Here is a 13,531-nt window from a genome sequence, read left to right as displayed (position 1 = left end):
AAATTTTCTATTTTTTTTAGACCGCTATAGCTAGGAACTACTTTCTCATGCCGGCGTAGGAACTTTGCGGCTGTCATGGGTGTAGCGGCGATATTACACAGCGCCTTCTTCTGTCAACATAAACAGCATGACGATCTGTTTGCTCAGAGAGCGTGCGTTGTAACCATGGAGACGTTTGTGAGAGACGCTTCAGAAGATATTTACTTTGGTGCAGATCCCGAACCGTATCTATTTGAACCGGAATAACAGTTAAACTGAAGACGAGCTTTTGAAATGTGAAAGAGAGAGTCTGGCTGAACAGACTGTGGCAGAAGGGACGAGGAGAACAAATTCAAACTGGTGAGTCAGAGAAGAGTCAAAATTCAAGGAAAAATGGTCTGACATTGATTCGGTCTGCCGACCTTTTGATTTTGACTAACGTAATGTGAATGAAATATGCTAAGACTGCTTATTATGAAGACAGAGAGAGTGCGCGCTCTCCGTTGTTTCTCTCTGTCACTCAGTTAACATGCGCCCAGTCATTTCACTCATAAATCACAAAAAACTGATCAAATAAGGCTTTGACGGGACAAACATTTTTTTGGTGGCCGCCAAATAATTTTCAATGCATGACACACTCCAAAGCCTTGGAACAGAACGTAACATCACTAACGTAATATTTTGTACCATAGAAACTGAAGATAAACAATACCGGCAATTAAACATTCTATTAATCAAATCTATTAATTAACTATACACTACCTCACCAGAATGCTAAAAATAAAACTACTTACGTTATATACTGTATAAACCAAATGGCCGCGCAAAACCCCCACATTTAGTGATTTCATTCACAGGTTAGCTAAAGACAACAGCAGTGCTTTTAAATCTGGTCGTTCAAGCTAACTAAAATGTAATAATGTAACACTTACATCCATGGGGGATGATACACTTCGCCCTGTCTGGCCATATCCTTTAGATGCCGTACTGTGGTAACCCTGTCTATGTTTTCCAAATAGTCATCTGGTCCCAAATGCTTTGAGCAAACACGCAGTTTCTTGTTTGAATCTACCGGTGTTTTAATATCTATGGTTCAGAGCAGTCAACCACTGATTCTTTCATTGCTTGATTTTCGTTGGTCTGTGAAAAATGATGATAGTAGTATACACCTTCGACTCTTCGACTCCCATCACAGCTCTTTACGGCATACAGAACCATATGGTTAATCACAGTAAATCCACTACATAATTTGCCGGCTGAAACGACACAAACTTAGTGCCGGTCGTATTAGAAGTTACCTATCTGAGGTCTACTTTCAGGCGGTGCGTAATATCATTGCGCCGCTGAACCCATGGTACGACCGCTTAGTTCCATAATTCTTACGCAGGAATGAAAAAAATAGGTCCTATCTAAATCGGTATAAAAATCGAAACTTTTAATTTTCCGTTGGTCTTAGTACACGATGTAACTACAGATTAGTCAAGTTTTAATTTGGAAAAATATTATCTTTGAAAAAATAAAGTCTTTGGTAATTTTTGAGAGCAATGCTAATGGACCTATATGATTCAATGATGTATGCTAAGCTATGCTAAAAGTGCTACCGCCAGATACAGAGATCGGCTGAATAGATTCAAAAAGGGTAAAACTCAACTGTTTAACTCTAAGGGACTTGAGCCTATTTTCAAAAAAAGTGGAGTGTTCCTTTAAAGCAGGAGAATTGAGAGAGAGCGAGAGATGTAATAAAGTAATAAACTTTATTAAAAGTAAAAGTAAAATAAAAGTAAAGTCACCTGTAATAAAGCGCTCCCAGGCTGAACATGACTCCGGTCTCGGGTACTTGGATGGTTCCATTGACCATCTCAACTTCCTCCTGCTTTACAGCACATGCAGATCGAGTCTCCCACTCCACCCAGAACTCACATGCTGTTTTATCCTCCCTAAAACACACAAAGAATCTTATTTACCTGTCAGAGAAGAACTGCGGTAAAGCAGTAATAAGTGATTATGTGAAGTCTGGAAAAAGTCAGCATGAAATTAAAATAGTCAATTTCTTGTTTTTTACGGAATATTGCAGTATTTATCAGAAATTATTTATCTTTTTAATTTATCTTATCTTTTTTTTAAATTCATGTGCCCTCATAGTTTAGTCCCTCTTAGCAACATCTCACAGCAATAACAAACCACATTTTTATAATAGCAAACCTAATTTGCTCAGAAACACGTCACAATGGGTAAGTAAAGACCATCGCGACATCCAACTCAAGCCAATTTAACTTGTAGTGTTGGTGTTTAAAATCTGTTTAAGCCACTCATGCCAAGTTACTCATAACTTACTTAAATAATTTTGGATGACCCATTGTGTTGCCACACTTCAGCTGTATGATTGTTCTGGCTGGTTTTTTGTTTCCACACACCTCGTCACCCATGGAATAATTGACCAGGATTTTTCCATCTGGAAAAAATACATGCAGATGAGAAACCAATAAAACCATAATTACGTCAGAGAAGGTTTGAAAGCACTAACCTATTAACTCCATGGTCTGCGTGTGCACACGGCCCAGAGTCGTAGTCTTCCCATTGCCCTGTCTGCGACACACGGCGGCTTCTGCCGAACAACCTGAATTGCCTCCATGGATGGCCTGGCACAGATTAAAGTAGTAACTGTGGGAATGAATAGTAAAATCTTGAATTTCATACATACTGAACAGATGCAGGTGCGTCCTGCAACAGGGTTAAATGAAATTAAACCGAACAAGTGTAAGACTCACGAATCGCCTTGATGACTAAATTTCCACGGCTCTGTAAGAGAAGAGAGGGTGCGCAGGTCATAGGTCTGGTGTTGTCCTGCCAGCTGGCACTCCATTTTTTTAGGTGGGCACACCGCACTCGTTCGCCACTGGAAGGTGGCGGAACACCCTTGCGTCTCGCTCATCAGCCGTGGTTTTCCGTGGCCCGCCTCTTGGTTGCACGAGAACAAAATGGACGACTGACGCTTCCCTCTGAGTGCTGTGAAATACACACACACAACAAAAAATACCTTAAAATAGCTCTTAAAGGGTTAGTTCACCCAAAAATAAACATTTGCTGTTTATTGGCTTACCCTCCAGGGAATTCATGATGTGTTTGTTTCTTCAGTAGAGCACAAAGAAGCATGCATGTATAATGCATGTCAATAGGGTGTTTTTCTATGAGAGCCACTATGAGAGCAAAAAACATACACATCCATATTAAACGCAAGGAATCCATATTAAACACAGAGGCTCGTGACGACACATTGATGTCTTAAGACATGAAACTATCGGTTTCTGCGAGAAACCCAACAGTATTTTCTTTTTTTTACTTCATAGCAGACAAATCTCATCTAATATTCCCAACGCCATTATTTCCGTCAAGTAAGGCCAAAATTACGGTGCGATCAATCGACCGATCCACACAAGCACTAATGAGGGATCTATATGATCGCGCCGGGTTTTGACCTTCTCCGGTGGAAGTAATGGCATTGGGAATACTAGATGATATTTGTCTGATATGAGGTAAAAAAAAACTAACAAAAACACAAATGCTAATCGGTTTCTCGCAAACATCAATTAAGACATCAATGTGTCATCACGAGCCGCAGGGTTTAGCATGGATGCACATGCATTTCTTTTTTACTCTTATAGTGGCTCTCATAGAAAACACCCCATTGACATGCTTTATAAGCCTGACAAGCCAGACCCACATCAAGATGTTTGGTCTGCAAACTCACCATTGACAGGGCTCAATTGGTGCCAAACTGCCAAACCCAACCCTGCCAAACCCCCCCAACCCCAGGGCAAAATTGGTGCCAAACTGCCAACCCTCCAGGACCTGTACTCTTCCAGAGTGAGGAAGAGAGCGGGTAAAATCATCACAGACTCCACTCACCCCGGACACCTCTTATTTGAACTGTTACCGTCAGGACGGCGACTCCGATCACTGGCCACTAGAACATCTAGGCATAGGAACAGTTTCTTCCCCACAGGCCATTTCCATCTTGAACAGTTAACCCCCCCAAGGCAAATGCCTGTAAGTGCAATTATTCCCACTTTTTAGTGCAATATCTCCTAAACTCAGGTGATTACTTATATTACTTATATTATTTATTATTTATATTTATTCTCTCCACCCAAATACTGTAAATGCTCATAATCTACGTCTTCTGACTAAACTTAACCGTGACCTTATACTGTTCATATTTTTCTTCATATTTTTATTCTTAGAATTTTTTATTACCGTGTTGTATTGTATTGTTTATGTGCACTGGAAGCTTCAGCACCAAAAAAAATTCCTTGTGTGTGAAAGCACACTTGGCAATAAAGCTCTTTCTGATTCTGATTCTGATTTCTGATTCAATCCGAGGGGCGGGATAAACGGTTGTCTTTTAAACTCCCTCTGCACACGATAGGATAGCGCTACACCAACCAGAGCAACGAGGGGGAAGTGGAGCTTGTTGATAGATTAAACATTCGCCGTATCCGGTCGGCTAAACTCCGAACACATCTTCCCTTTTTAAGAATGACTTCAGTGCCGTTCTTTTCTCAGAGAAAAGCTTAACTCCAAGTCTTCCAGAGTCGCGGTCAAAGCTGATTCAAAAGACCGCCGTTCGCCAGTTTCTGTGTTTACTAGAAGCACGCAAACGCAACTCGGCCGTCGTCATTATGGCCCCGCCCGCCGACTCTATACACGATGTGATTGGCCCGTCAAGAGTTTGCCGTTGGTGGTGGTTGAGGAGAGACCCCTGACATGAATGTGAAGCGCTTTGGGTGTACAGTTGTACATTTGAAAGCGCTATATAAATGCCTCATTCAATCATTCAAGAGTTTGCCGTTTACAGCTCAGATGGGTATTGAAAGTTGTTAGAAGACACTCGCGGGCAGATTAGATTTGCTGCTGCTAGGGTACATCTAGATTTCTAGGCTAATGCTTTATATGAGCAACAGTTGGAGTTAAAAACTTCATTTGTGTTCTACTGAAGAAACAAACACACCTACATCTTGGATGCCCTGGGGGTAAGCAGATAAACATAATTTTTTTTGGGTGAACTAACCCTTTAAGTCAAGAGTTCAGACAGAAACACATTTTACAATCTTAGAAATTATTAATCACATTTAACAAGTTTTTGATTAAATCATATGCGTTTGTGTGTGTATATATATATATATATATATATAAAAATAAAAACTACAATATATATTATATACAATCATATTATTTAATTAAAAAACTTGTTAAATGCTATGAATCAATTTGACACCACTATTTTTCTTTCCTTAAAAAGGAACTGAATCCATTAATTAAAAATGTTAAATGTATGTTTACATAAATTTAGCTTGTCCAGTTGATTTATCCTGAAAAAGTACATGTATTTCAGGCTGTCAGGGATGCGTACCATCAGAGCAGAAGCCCCATTTCTGATCTTTGTCATAGTTGCTTGTAGTGGCACACCACTTCTTTCCATCAGTCCTGCCATCCGTTGTGCAATCAGTATAAGACTTGCCCATGAAATTAAAGGGGAAAGTGCATACTTCATCTTTATCTGTAACTGAAAGACAATTAACACAAATTTTAATCATTTAGGGGAAAAGTGTAACTGTATTCTTGCATCTTTTTTTGCAACTTTGCAATTTTGAACTTTTTGAACGATTTTGAGATTGCCTTTACTATAAAACATTTACTTTGCACCACAAATAATGATTACCTTCTGGAATAGACTATATGTCAAAAGTCCACCTATTATGCCATGAAATGCTGTCTATTTCATTATGTTTTTAAGAGTGATTCAGTATGTCTGTCTTACTTTGAGGACAGGTGTCTCCTCCACTATACTGGATGACCACATCCTGCACTATTCTCTCGTAGAGTAGGTTCATGAATTTGCTGCTCCCATAGGAAACCGCCGAGCCAGTGGAGATCAGGCATACCGCGCTGTCTTTACATTTTGTGTCTGCCACAGTCCCACACACATTGATCATAAAGGTGCCAGAGCTTCCAGCAACCTAAAAGACATGATAAACTGAGTTGCAGAATCATTCCTTTGCTACTATGTTCCAGATTTTAGAATATATAAACACACACGGCTGTTCAAAAGTTAGTGGCTGGTAACATATTACCATATAAATATAAAGTAATATAGTTGGATAGCCTAATTTTTTGTTATATTATTCAAATACAATTTTTATGGTATGCCAAAAAAATCTTTTTTATGTGATCATTGGTACATTTGACCTGTATTTCAATTTAAAAAATGTAAATATGAAAAATATGGAGTAAGAAAATTAGTTTCAAATAAAAGCATTTTCTTTATCAAAAAGCCTTTTTACAAAAGGTAAATATCGAGACAAATCATATTATAATTAGGGTCGTCTAATATTTGAAACAATACACAAACCATTTGTTTGTGTACCCATTTCAAATGTTCAGTCTTTGTTTTCTGGGAAAAGTCTGTTTGGTCATTACCTGAACGGGCCCTGACAGTGCTGAGAGGTCAAAGCTGTAACTCAGTTCAGAGATGGTCAGAGTGCAGCCCTTCACTGTGGCGGTCTCCGGGCAAACCACAGGAGTGGCCCACTCGAACACATACAAGCAGTCCTGTGCTCGGATCATCCGGGGAGAACCCTTTTCATGGAAACAAACACTTACACTCATGTACAACAGAAACCAATAGCAAAATTACTGAACCAACAACTCGGTTGAACTCGAAAATGTATAGCCCCTTTCACACGGAGCTTTCACACAATCCAGAAAATTGCCATACGATTGCTAGAGTGCCTTCTGTGTGAAGGCAGACATGTCCTGGGATTGATCCCGGGATGGGGAACTAGTAACAATGTCGGGATCAGTCCTGGAACGCGCAGTGCTCTCTAGGCAGGAACAATGCCGTAAGGGGTGTCGTAGTGATGACACTAAAGCGGAAACCATTCGCCCGATTAGTGGAACAGTACACAATGCAATAATTTATGAATGAATGAATGAGGCATTTATATAGAGCTTTCATATGTACTACTGTACACCCAAAGAGCTCTGCACTTATGTCAGGGGTCTCTTCTCAACCACCACCAGTGTGCAGCATCCACTTGGATGATGCAACGGCGCCAGTGCGCTCACCACACACCAGCGATAGGTGGAGAGGAGAGAGGGTGACAGAGCCAATGTAAGTGTACCTTAAAAAAATGCAATGCAAGTCGCTTTGGATAAAAGTGTCTGCCAAATGCATAAATGTAATGTAAAATTCAGTGGATGGGGATTATTAGAAAGGCATGATTAGTAAGGGCCAATGGAGGGAATTTGGCCAGGACACCGGGGGTTACACCTCTACTCTTTAAGAGTAGTGCCATGGGATTTTTAATGACCACAGAGTGTCAGGACCTCGGTTTAACGTCTCATCTGAAGGACGGTGCTCTTTGTCAGTATAGTGTCCCCATCACTATATTGGGGCGTTAGGACCCACACAGACCACAGGGTGAGCACCCCCTGCTGGCCTCACTAACACCTCTATCAGCAGCAACCTGCTTTTCCAAGTTGGTCTCCCATCCAGGTACTGACCAGGCTCAACCCTGCTTAGCTTCAGTGGGAAACCGGTCTTGGGCTACAGGGTTAAATGGCTGCTGATTTATGACCGAATAAAAAAAAAAAAAGCATGAATGTGGTTTCTCAAGAGAGAAATACGGGATGTGTGTGAACAGATTCCAGAAAATCCCTGGCAGTGTGAATGAACCAAAATCAAACAATCCCAGGACACAATATAAGTGCATTTTCCGGAAATTCTGTGTGAAAGGGGCTTATGACTAGAGTTTAGATTCCCTGCCCGAGCCTGAACTTGACCCGAACGATTTCCCGGCACTATCCTCGGGCTGGGCCCTTAATCAAGCGTTTGAGTTATTTTAATCATTCGTTTTTTTACTATTACTATTTTTAGCAAAGTAAGAACTAATACTACAACTAAGAAACCAATGCGTAGGCTACAAAGTTGCACAAGTCAGGATTAGTCTAAAAACGCCTAAAAGAAACCTTGATCAAAATTATGATAAAATTTATACAAAATGAAATTCACTTTAAAGTAAGGGTTTCTACAAAATAAAACTTAATATTAAACAAAATATTACCACCAAAACAATTTCTGATAATTAGCATCTTTGCACTTATAATAATCAGATGAAATTTAAATTTTTTATTATATTTAAACTTAAATAAAACTTAAACCGGGGCGGCAGTGGCTCAGTGGTTCATGTAGGTTGTCTACAAACCAGAAGGTTGGTGGTTCAATCCCCGGTTCCACCTGACAAAGTGTCGAAGTGTCCATGAGCAAGACACCTAACCCCAGCTGCTCCCGACTAGCTGGATGGCGCCTTACATGGCTGACATCGCCGTCGGTGTATGAATGGGTGAATGTGAGGCAAAAATGTAAAGCGCTTTGGATAAAAGCGCTATATAAATGCAGTCCAAATAAATGCAGTCCATTTAAATATGAATATGAAAAAAACATTGTTTAATGGCTACAACAAGTATAGTAAGCTACAGATAAATGTAATGTCTGAGCAGGATTTCAAAGAAACATCATTTTACCGATGAACGGTTCATGAGCGCGCATGCGGATTATTGAGCCGAATCACATCGGTCCAGTTCTCTTATTACAGGCTCATTCTCGTCATGAACGCCTACGTATTAAAAAAAATGGGCTCTGGCTCATAATTACAGTTAATGTGTCGAACCGGGACGGCCTCGGGTAGGGTCGGGCTTGATTTTTTGATCGAAGCTCTACTTATGACTCCAACTAATATTTTGAGTTGATCTCTTACCAGATCTGCCCCTTTCTGGCAGGTGAAAATGATCTTGGAGGAGTATTTGGTGGTGTTGTCAGAAGCGCAGATTGTCGTGCTGTTAAAGGTGATCTCAACCTCATTGGTGTTCCTGTTATAGCGAGGAGGAGAGGTGATTCGTCCGATGTCCTGCACAGAAAGGAAAATACCACACTGAATTTAAAATCTGATTCAAACATGTCACTATAGACTAGGTCTGGTACAACCACTGGTACCTCAGTATTAGTAATGAAAAATACTTCATGACATTATTCAAATTCATTTCACTGATATCATGAATATTCTGTTACAAAATATTCTATTTAAAACAAATGCTATTCTTTTGAACTTTTCTATTTATCAAAGAATCCAGAAAAAAAATTACACAACAGTTTTCAACATTGATAAATATCATAAATGTTTCTTGAGCAGCAAATCATCATATTAGAATAGTGTTGTCAAAAGAGTATTGCCGACCGCGATACCAATTCGGTACTGAAATGTTAAAAATATGATGCTTTGAGCGCTGTTGAGCGGAATCGTGAACACCTCTGACTGGCCATTGAGCTCACGCGCTCATCAAATAGGTCTATGATTGGCTACTTTGATCAGCGCTTCACAAACATGTTGTAAAAATACATCAATGACGCTTTTCACAGAGCGCTTACACAGATACACACAGAGCGTTTGAATGTAGGTGTCTATCAGCCTACCGGTCCGCTGGTCGACGCCTGCTTGTGCTTTCAAACGCTCCCGCTTTCAAAACACTTTTCAAACACTTCCGTGTTGTTTCAAACCGCTGCCGTGAGTTGATCATTGTAGCCAATCACTGGCACATCCGATGAGCGCGTGAGCACAATGACCAGTCAGAGGTGTTTACGATTACAGCTAAACAGCGCTCGAAGCGTCACATTTTTAACATTTCAGTACGGATTTGGTATCGCGGTCGGTACTTTTGACAACACTATATTAGAATGATTTCTGAAGGATCATGTGACACTGAAGACTGGAGTAATGAGCTTATAAGTAGAGTTATTTTATATTTTAATAATATTTCATTGTTTTTTGTATTTAAAATAAAATAAAATGCAGCCATGGTGAGCATAAGAGACTTCTAAAAAACATAAATCTTACTGCTCAAAAACTTTTGAACGGCAGTGTATGCATGTAGTTTGAGATAGCCTCTGTAACAAGTTGGTTTATAATTAAACTAGTAATATATTATGTCTAGGATATAAATGTGTCTAATTAATAGAATATTAAGCATAAATTCTATATTTATGACTGTACAGCTGCTGTGAGGAAGTTGATAAGCAAAACACACAGAGTGTGTTGAGTGTGAAACGGCACAAATTTTCTCACAAACATTCCTGGAAGTTTGTAGTTCGATTAGATGTGTCAAAAACAAGGACAGTAAAGCAATGCACTTATTACGAATGTTACTTGACGGTAAGGAGAGAGAAAGAAGGAGAAAGAAAGAGAGAGACAGATTGCTATAATAATTATTAGGTAAGACAATTCAAGAATTATTTACTTAAATTATTTTGCAAAGATTGCTCTGAAAATACAGGTATCGGTACTTGTATTGGTGAGTAGCAAACATTCAAGTATTGGTATAGGACTTGTTCTGGAAAAATTGATTTTTTTGGAAAATGGAATAAAAAATTAAGGAAAGGAATTCACTGCTCATGTGTTTACTCACAAGTGGAGCTCCAGCAACAGGGTTCATGCACACAGCGGCCCCTGGAGGACAGTTGATCCCTGGGATGGGGTTGAGTGGCTGGCAGATGTTGATGTAGAAGTCAGGAGACTTTTCCCTCTGTACATCTTCATTGATAGCTTTGTAGTAACCAGTGAGATGGATCAGAGGACTCAGGTCAATCTGGTTGGTTCCATTCCAAACGTAGCACGGCACCTGCAGAAGAGATGCATTAAATATGTTACAGGTTCAAATGAAGTGAGGTTTAAAGGATCGGAAGTTTAAACGACTTCCCATTACCTGTTGTTCGCAGACCAGAGGGGTGTGCCAGGAGAAGAAGTGAGTGCAAATGGTAACATCCGAGTACACCAGCACGGGCTCATCCGTGCCTCCTCCCTCAGACTTGCAGACGAACCTGAAGACGCTCTTGTGTTTGATGGAAGGGTCAGCAGGGCACGCGTCTCCATCCTCATAGGTGAGCTCCACCACCTGATCCTTATAGACCAGCTTCCTTGTGGCTTTTCCAGCACTTATGGCATTCTGATTGTCCTTGATGCACACACCTAAAGCAAAAAAAAGTATTTGATTCGATTCAGGGCCTGAATGTATTTAAACATGTACATTTTCTGTTCTCAATGAAACAAATGCTGAGCAAAGAAAAAAAAAAACTAAAACTACTTGTGTCCATCCATCCATGATTCAGGGACAAATAGCAAGTTTTCATAGTTCCTATAAATATTGGCAGAAGTACCCAGTTTTTGGAGCCTTTTGAGAGGACTAAATTAGCTCCTACTCCAGAGTAGGGTCTAACCCAGCACAACAGGAACTACCAATGATGCAACTGTACGCAGACTGGACGAGCGCTTGCCATACAAAACACCGGCACCTGGCATTTTTGAAAAGCTGTGTGCAAACCATAAACATGAAAAAAAGTGATAGATGGAATGATGGAGAAGACCAGGCAAGTGTTCTTTTCTCAGCCTTGATCACTGTTTGTAAAGGTTTTTAAGAGTGAAATTCAAGCACTTTGAAGCTGTGGCAGCAGTGCTTTTCAAGGGTGAGTACAGGTGAATAATGAGACACATTATATGCAAAACAGCAGAGAAGTAAACTACATCTCCATTGTCATGAAACCTACAACACACAACAAAAACACAGCTCTGATCACGCCATCCTCATTCCTAGTTCATTAAATGCCGTGCTTAAATGACTTCACTGTCGGTCGGCTTACATCACTTCAGAGTTCCTACTGGCAGAGAGAATGCAACCAGGAAAATGGCCCTAGGGAAAATTTTGTTCTTGCAGGACCACCATGGTGACTAGTTCCTATAGCTGAGTGCCTAAAACTACCTGGTACCCAAAGACTCCAAAGTTCTACTTATAGCTAGCCTGGATGCCAGCCAACTCAGCCCCGCACATACAATTTTTAGGTCGGGCAGTTCGGTCTGGCCTTGCTCCATAGAGGAGTAATTATCCTCGAACAGAAACTGTTCGGACCAATGAAATCATCAGGACGGGCTTTAGACGATGACGGACAGATGATAAACAGTAACGTAATCATGCACGTCATCAAAGGGGCTTGGATTATTTTTGTTCAAATCCTAAACGGAGAGCTTGTTTGTATATGCATTCACCTTCACAATTTCTCTCAGAAATGATGATCATGTTGGGTAAGTACTCTGTGTATCGTTCAATTCTTTTATTTTTTTACAACACTGGCAAAGATTGTTTATTCCAGCGCGTGTGCAGACAGGGTTGCCAAGTTTTTACAACAAAACCTGCCAACTACTAGCCCTAAACAATAGTTTCTCTGGGGGTTCTCCGGGAAAAAAATGGCGTTTGGGGGGTAAAATCTGTGTTTTTTGGCAAGGTTGCCTGCTAAAATTCGCACTCATGGGTCTATATATCACATAATAGTCGCTTCAACCCGCGGACATAGAAAACAACCCGTGAAAGAAAAAAAAAAACGCGGACTTGGCAACACAGTGCAGTTGAGCTCTGTTGACGTCGCTTCGTTGCTCTGATTGGTTGTAGGTCTATCCAATTGAGGTCTTTCCTGGTTCGGTTGAAACGCCCCATAATCACTGCCCAGTGGAGCAGTTTCAGACTCGTATGACCACGTCAGGCTAACTTATAGCTATACTATGTAACTTTTCTGTCCACTAGAGGGCGCCTATTCAAAACAAAGGTGTGGTTTGATGACAGCAGGTTTGAGCACAGAATCTTGGGACAAGGACTCAGGAAAGGACTCATGAATGTTCATGAATGTGATTATTTACGTCAGTATGAAGCAGAGCAGGACCAAGTGTTGAGGAGCTGAGCTAGGCAGCTGGAGCGATTGTCACACAACACACGGCTCGCGAGCAGCGGGACTTTTATTATGACGGGACACAGTCATCGGCGCTATTGACACTGTTTATCATATTAGATACATTTGAGTGTGTTTAAAATTAGGTTATGACGTTACTCTGTGCATTCGCTCAGCGGCTGCTGTGACACTTGTTCCCACTGCTAAGAGTAAAGCGTTTCTGCAGAATAAAACCCGGAAACAGAGAGTAACGCAGACATGACGCCATTGACAGGTGACTCCCTCAGACATCCCGGCTCCTTGGTTAAAATAGCAATTTTCTCACAATTTAAAAATAGTTGGAAACATTTGGGATATTGTAAGAACTCAACAGAACAAAATATATGGCCTGGTGCTTTTTGGATATTTTACTGCAAAAATACTACATAGTGCACCTTTAAACTGTGTTAAAAATATCTCTTGATTATGTTTTTCACTAAATGAAGGGCACAAAAGGAAACATACCTGTTCCAGATTCACAACCAGCATTGACTATTTCTCCACACACATTCAGTCTGAACATCTTCCTTTGGGCCAAGGGATCATAGACTGTATAGCCACCTGCTCGACTGAGGGCGTTAAGGTCAAATAGATGACCTGTGAGGACCAAACACATACACAGTACATCTTAGATTGATTCAGGGACAAAAATAAATGCAGTATGCTAGACCTTTAACTTGAGCAATGTGT

General features: G+C 40.5%; 1 protein-coding gene across 1 annotated transcript in view; it reads right to left on the bottom strand.

Moving 5' to 3' along the window:
* igf2r (insulin-like growth factor 2 receptor) overlaps window positions 1–13,531 on the bottom strand; it is a 41,259-nt gene that overhangs the window by 4,824 nt on the left and 22,904 nt on the right. Inside the window, exons 32-42 of the mRNA XM_067417984.1 lie at window positions 13,307–13,438; window positions 10,795–11,057; window positions 10,498–10,710; window positions 8,796–8,945; window positions 6,457–6,615; window positions 5,798–5,996; window positions 5,390–5,542; window positions 2,748–2,985; window positions 2,504–2,640; window positions 2,314–2,431; window positions 1,770–1,916 (exon numbers count right to left, since the gene is read on the bottom strand). Coding sequence (XP_067274085.1) covers window positions 1,770–1,916; window positions 2,314–2,431; window positions 2,504–2,640; window positions 2,748–2,985; window positions 5,390–5,542; window positions 5,798–5,996; window positions 6,457–6,615; window positions 8,796–8,945; window positions 10,498–10,710; window positions 10,795–11,057; window positions 13,307–13,438 — 1,909 coding nt within the window. The remainder of the gene's footprint in view (window positions 1–1,769; window positions 1,917–2,313; window positions 2,432–2,503; window positions 2,641–2,747; window positions 2,986–5,389; window positions 5,543–5,797; window positions 5,997–6,456; window positions 6,616–8,795; window positions 8,946–10,497; window positions 10,711–10,794; window positions 11,058–13,306; window positions 13,439–13,531) is intronic.

Source organism: Pseudorasbora parva, chromosome 15 (genome assembly GCF_024679245.1).
Source record: "Pseudorasbora parva isolate DD20220531a chromosome 15, ASM2467924v1, whole genome shotgun sequence".
NCBI lineage: Eukaryota > Metazoa > Chordata > Actinopteri > Cypriniformes > Gobionidae > Pseudorasbora > Pseudorasbora parva.
The sequence above is the reverse complement of the archived record's forward strand: the minus strand, read 5'-3'. Positions and strand labels throughout refer to the sequence as shown.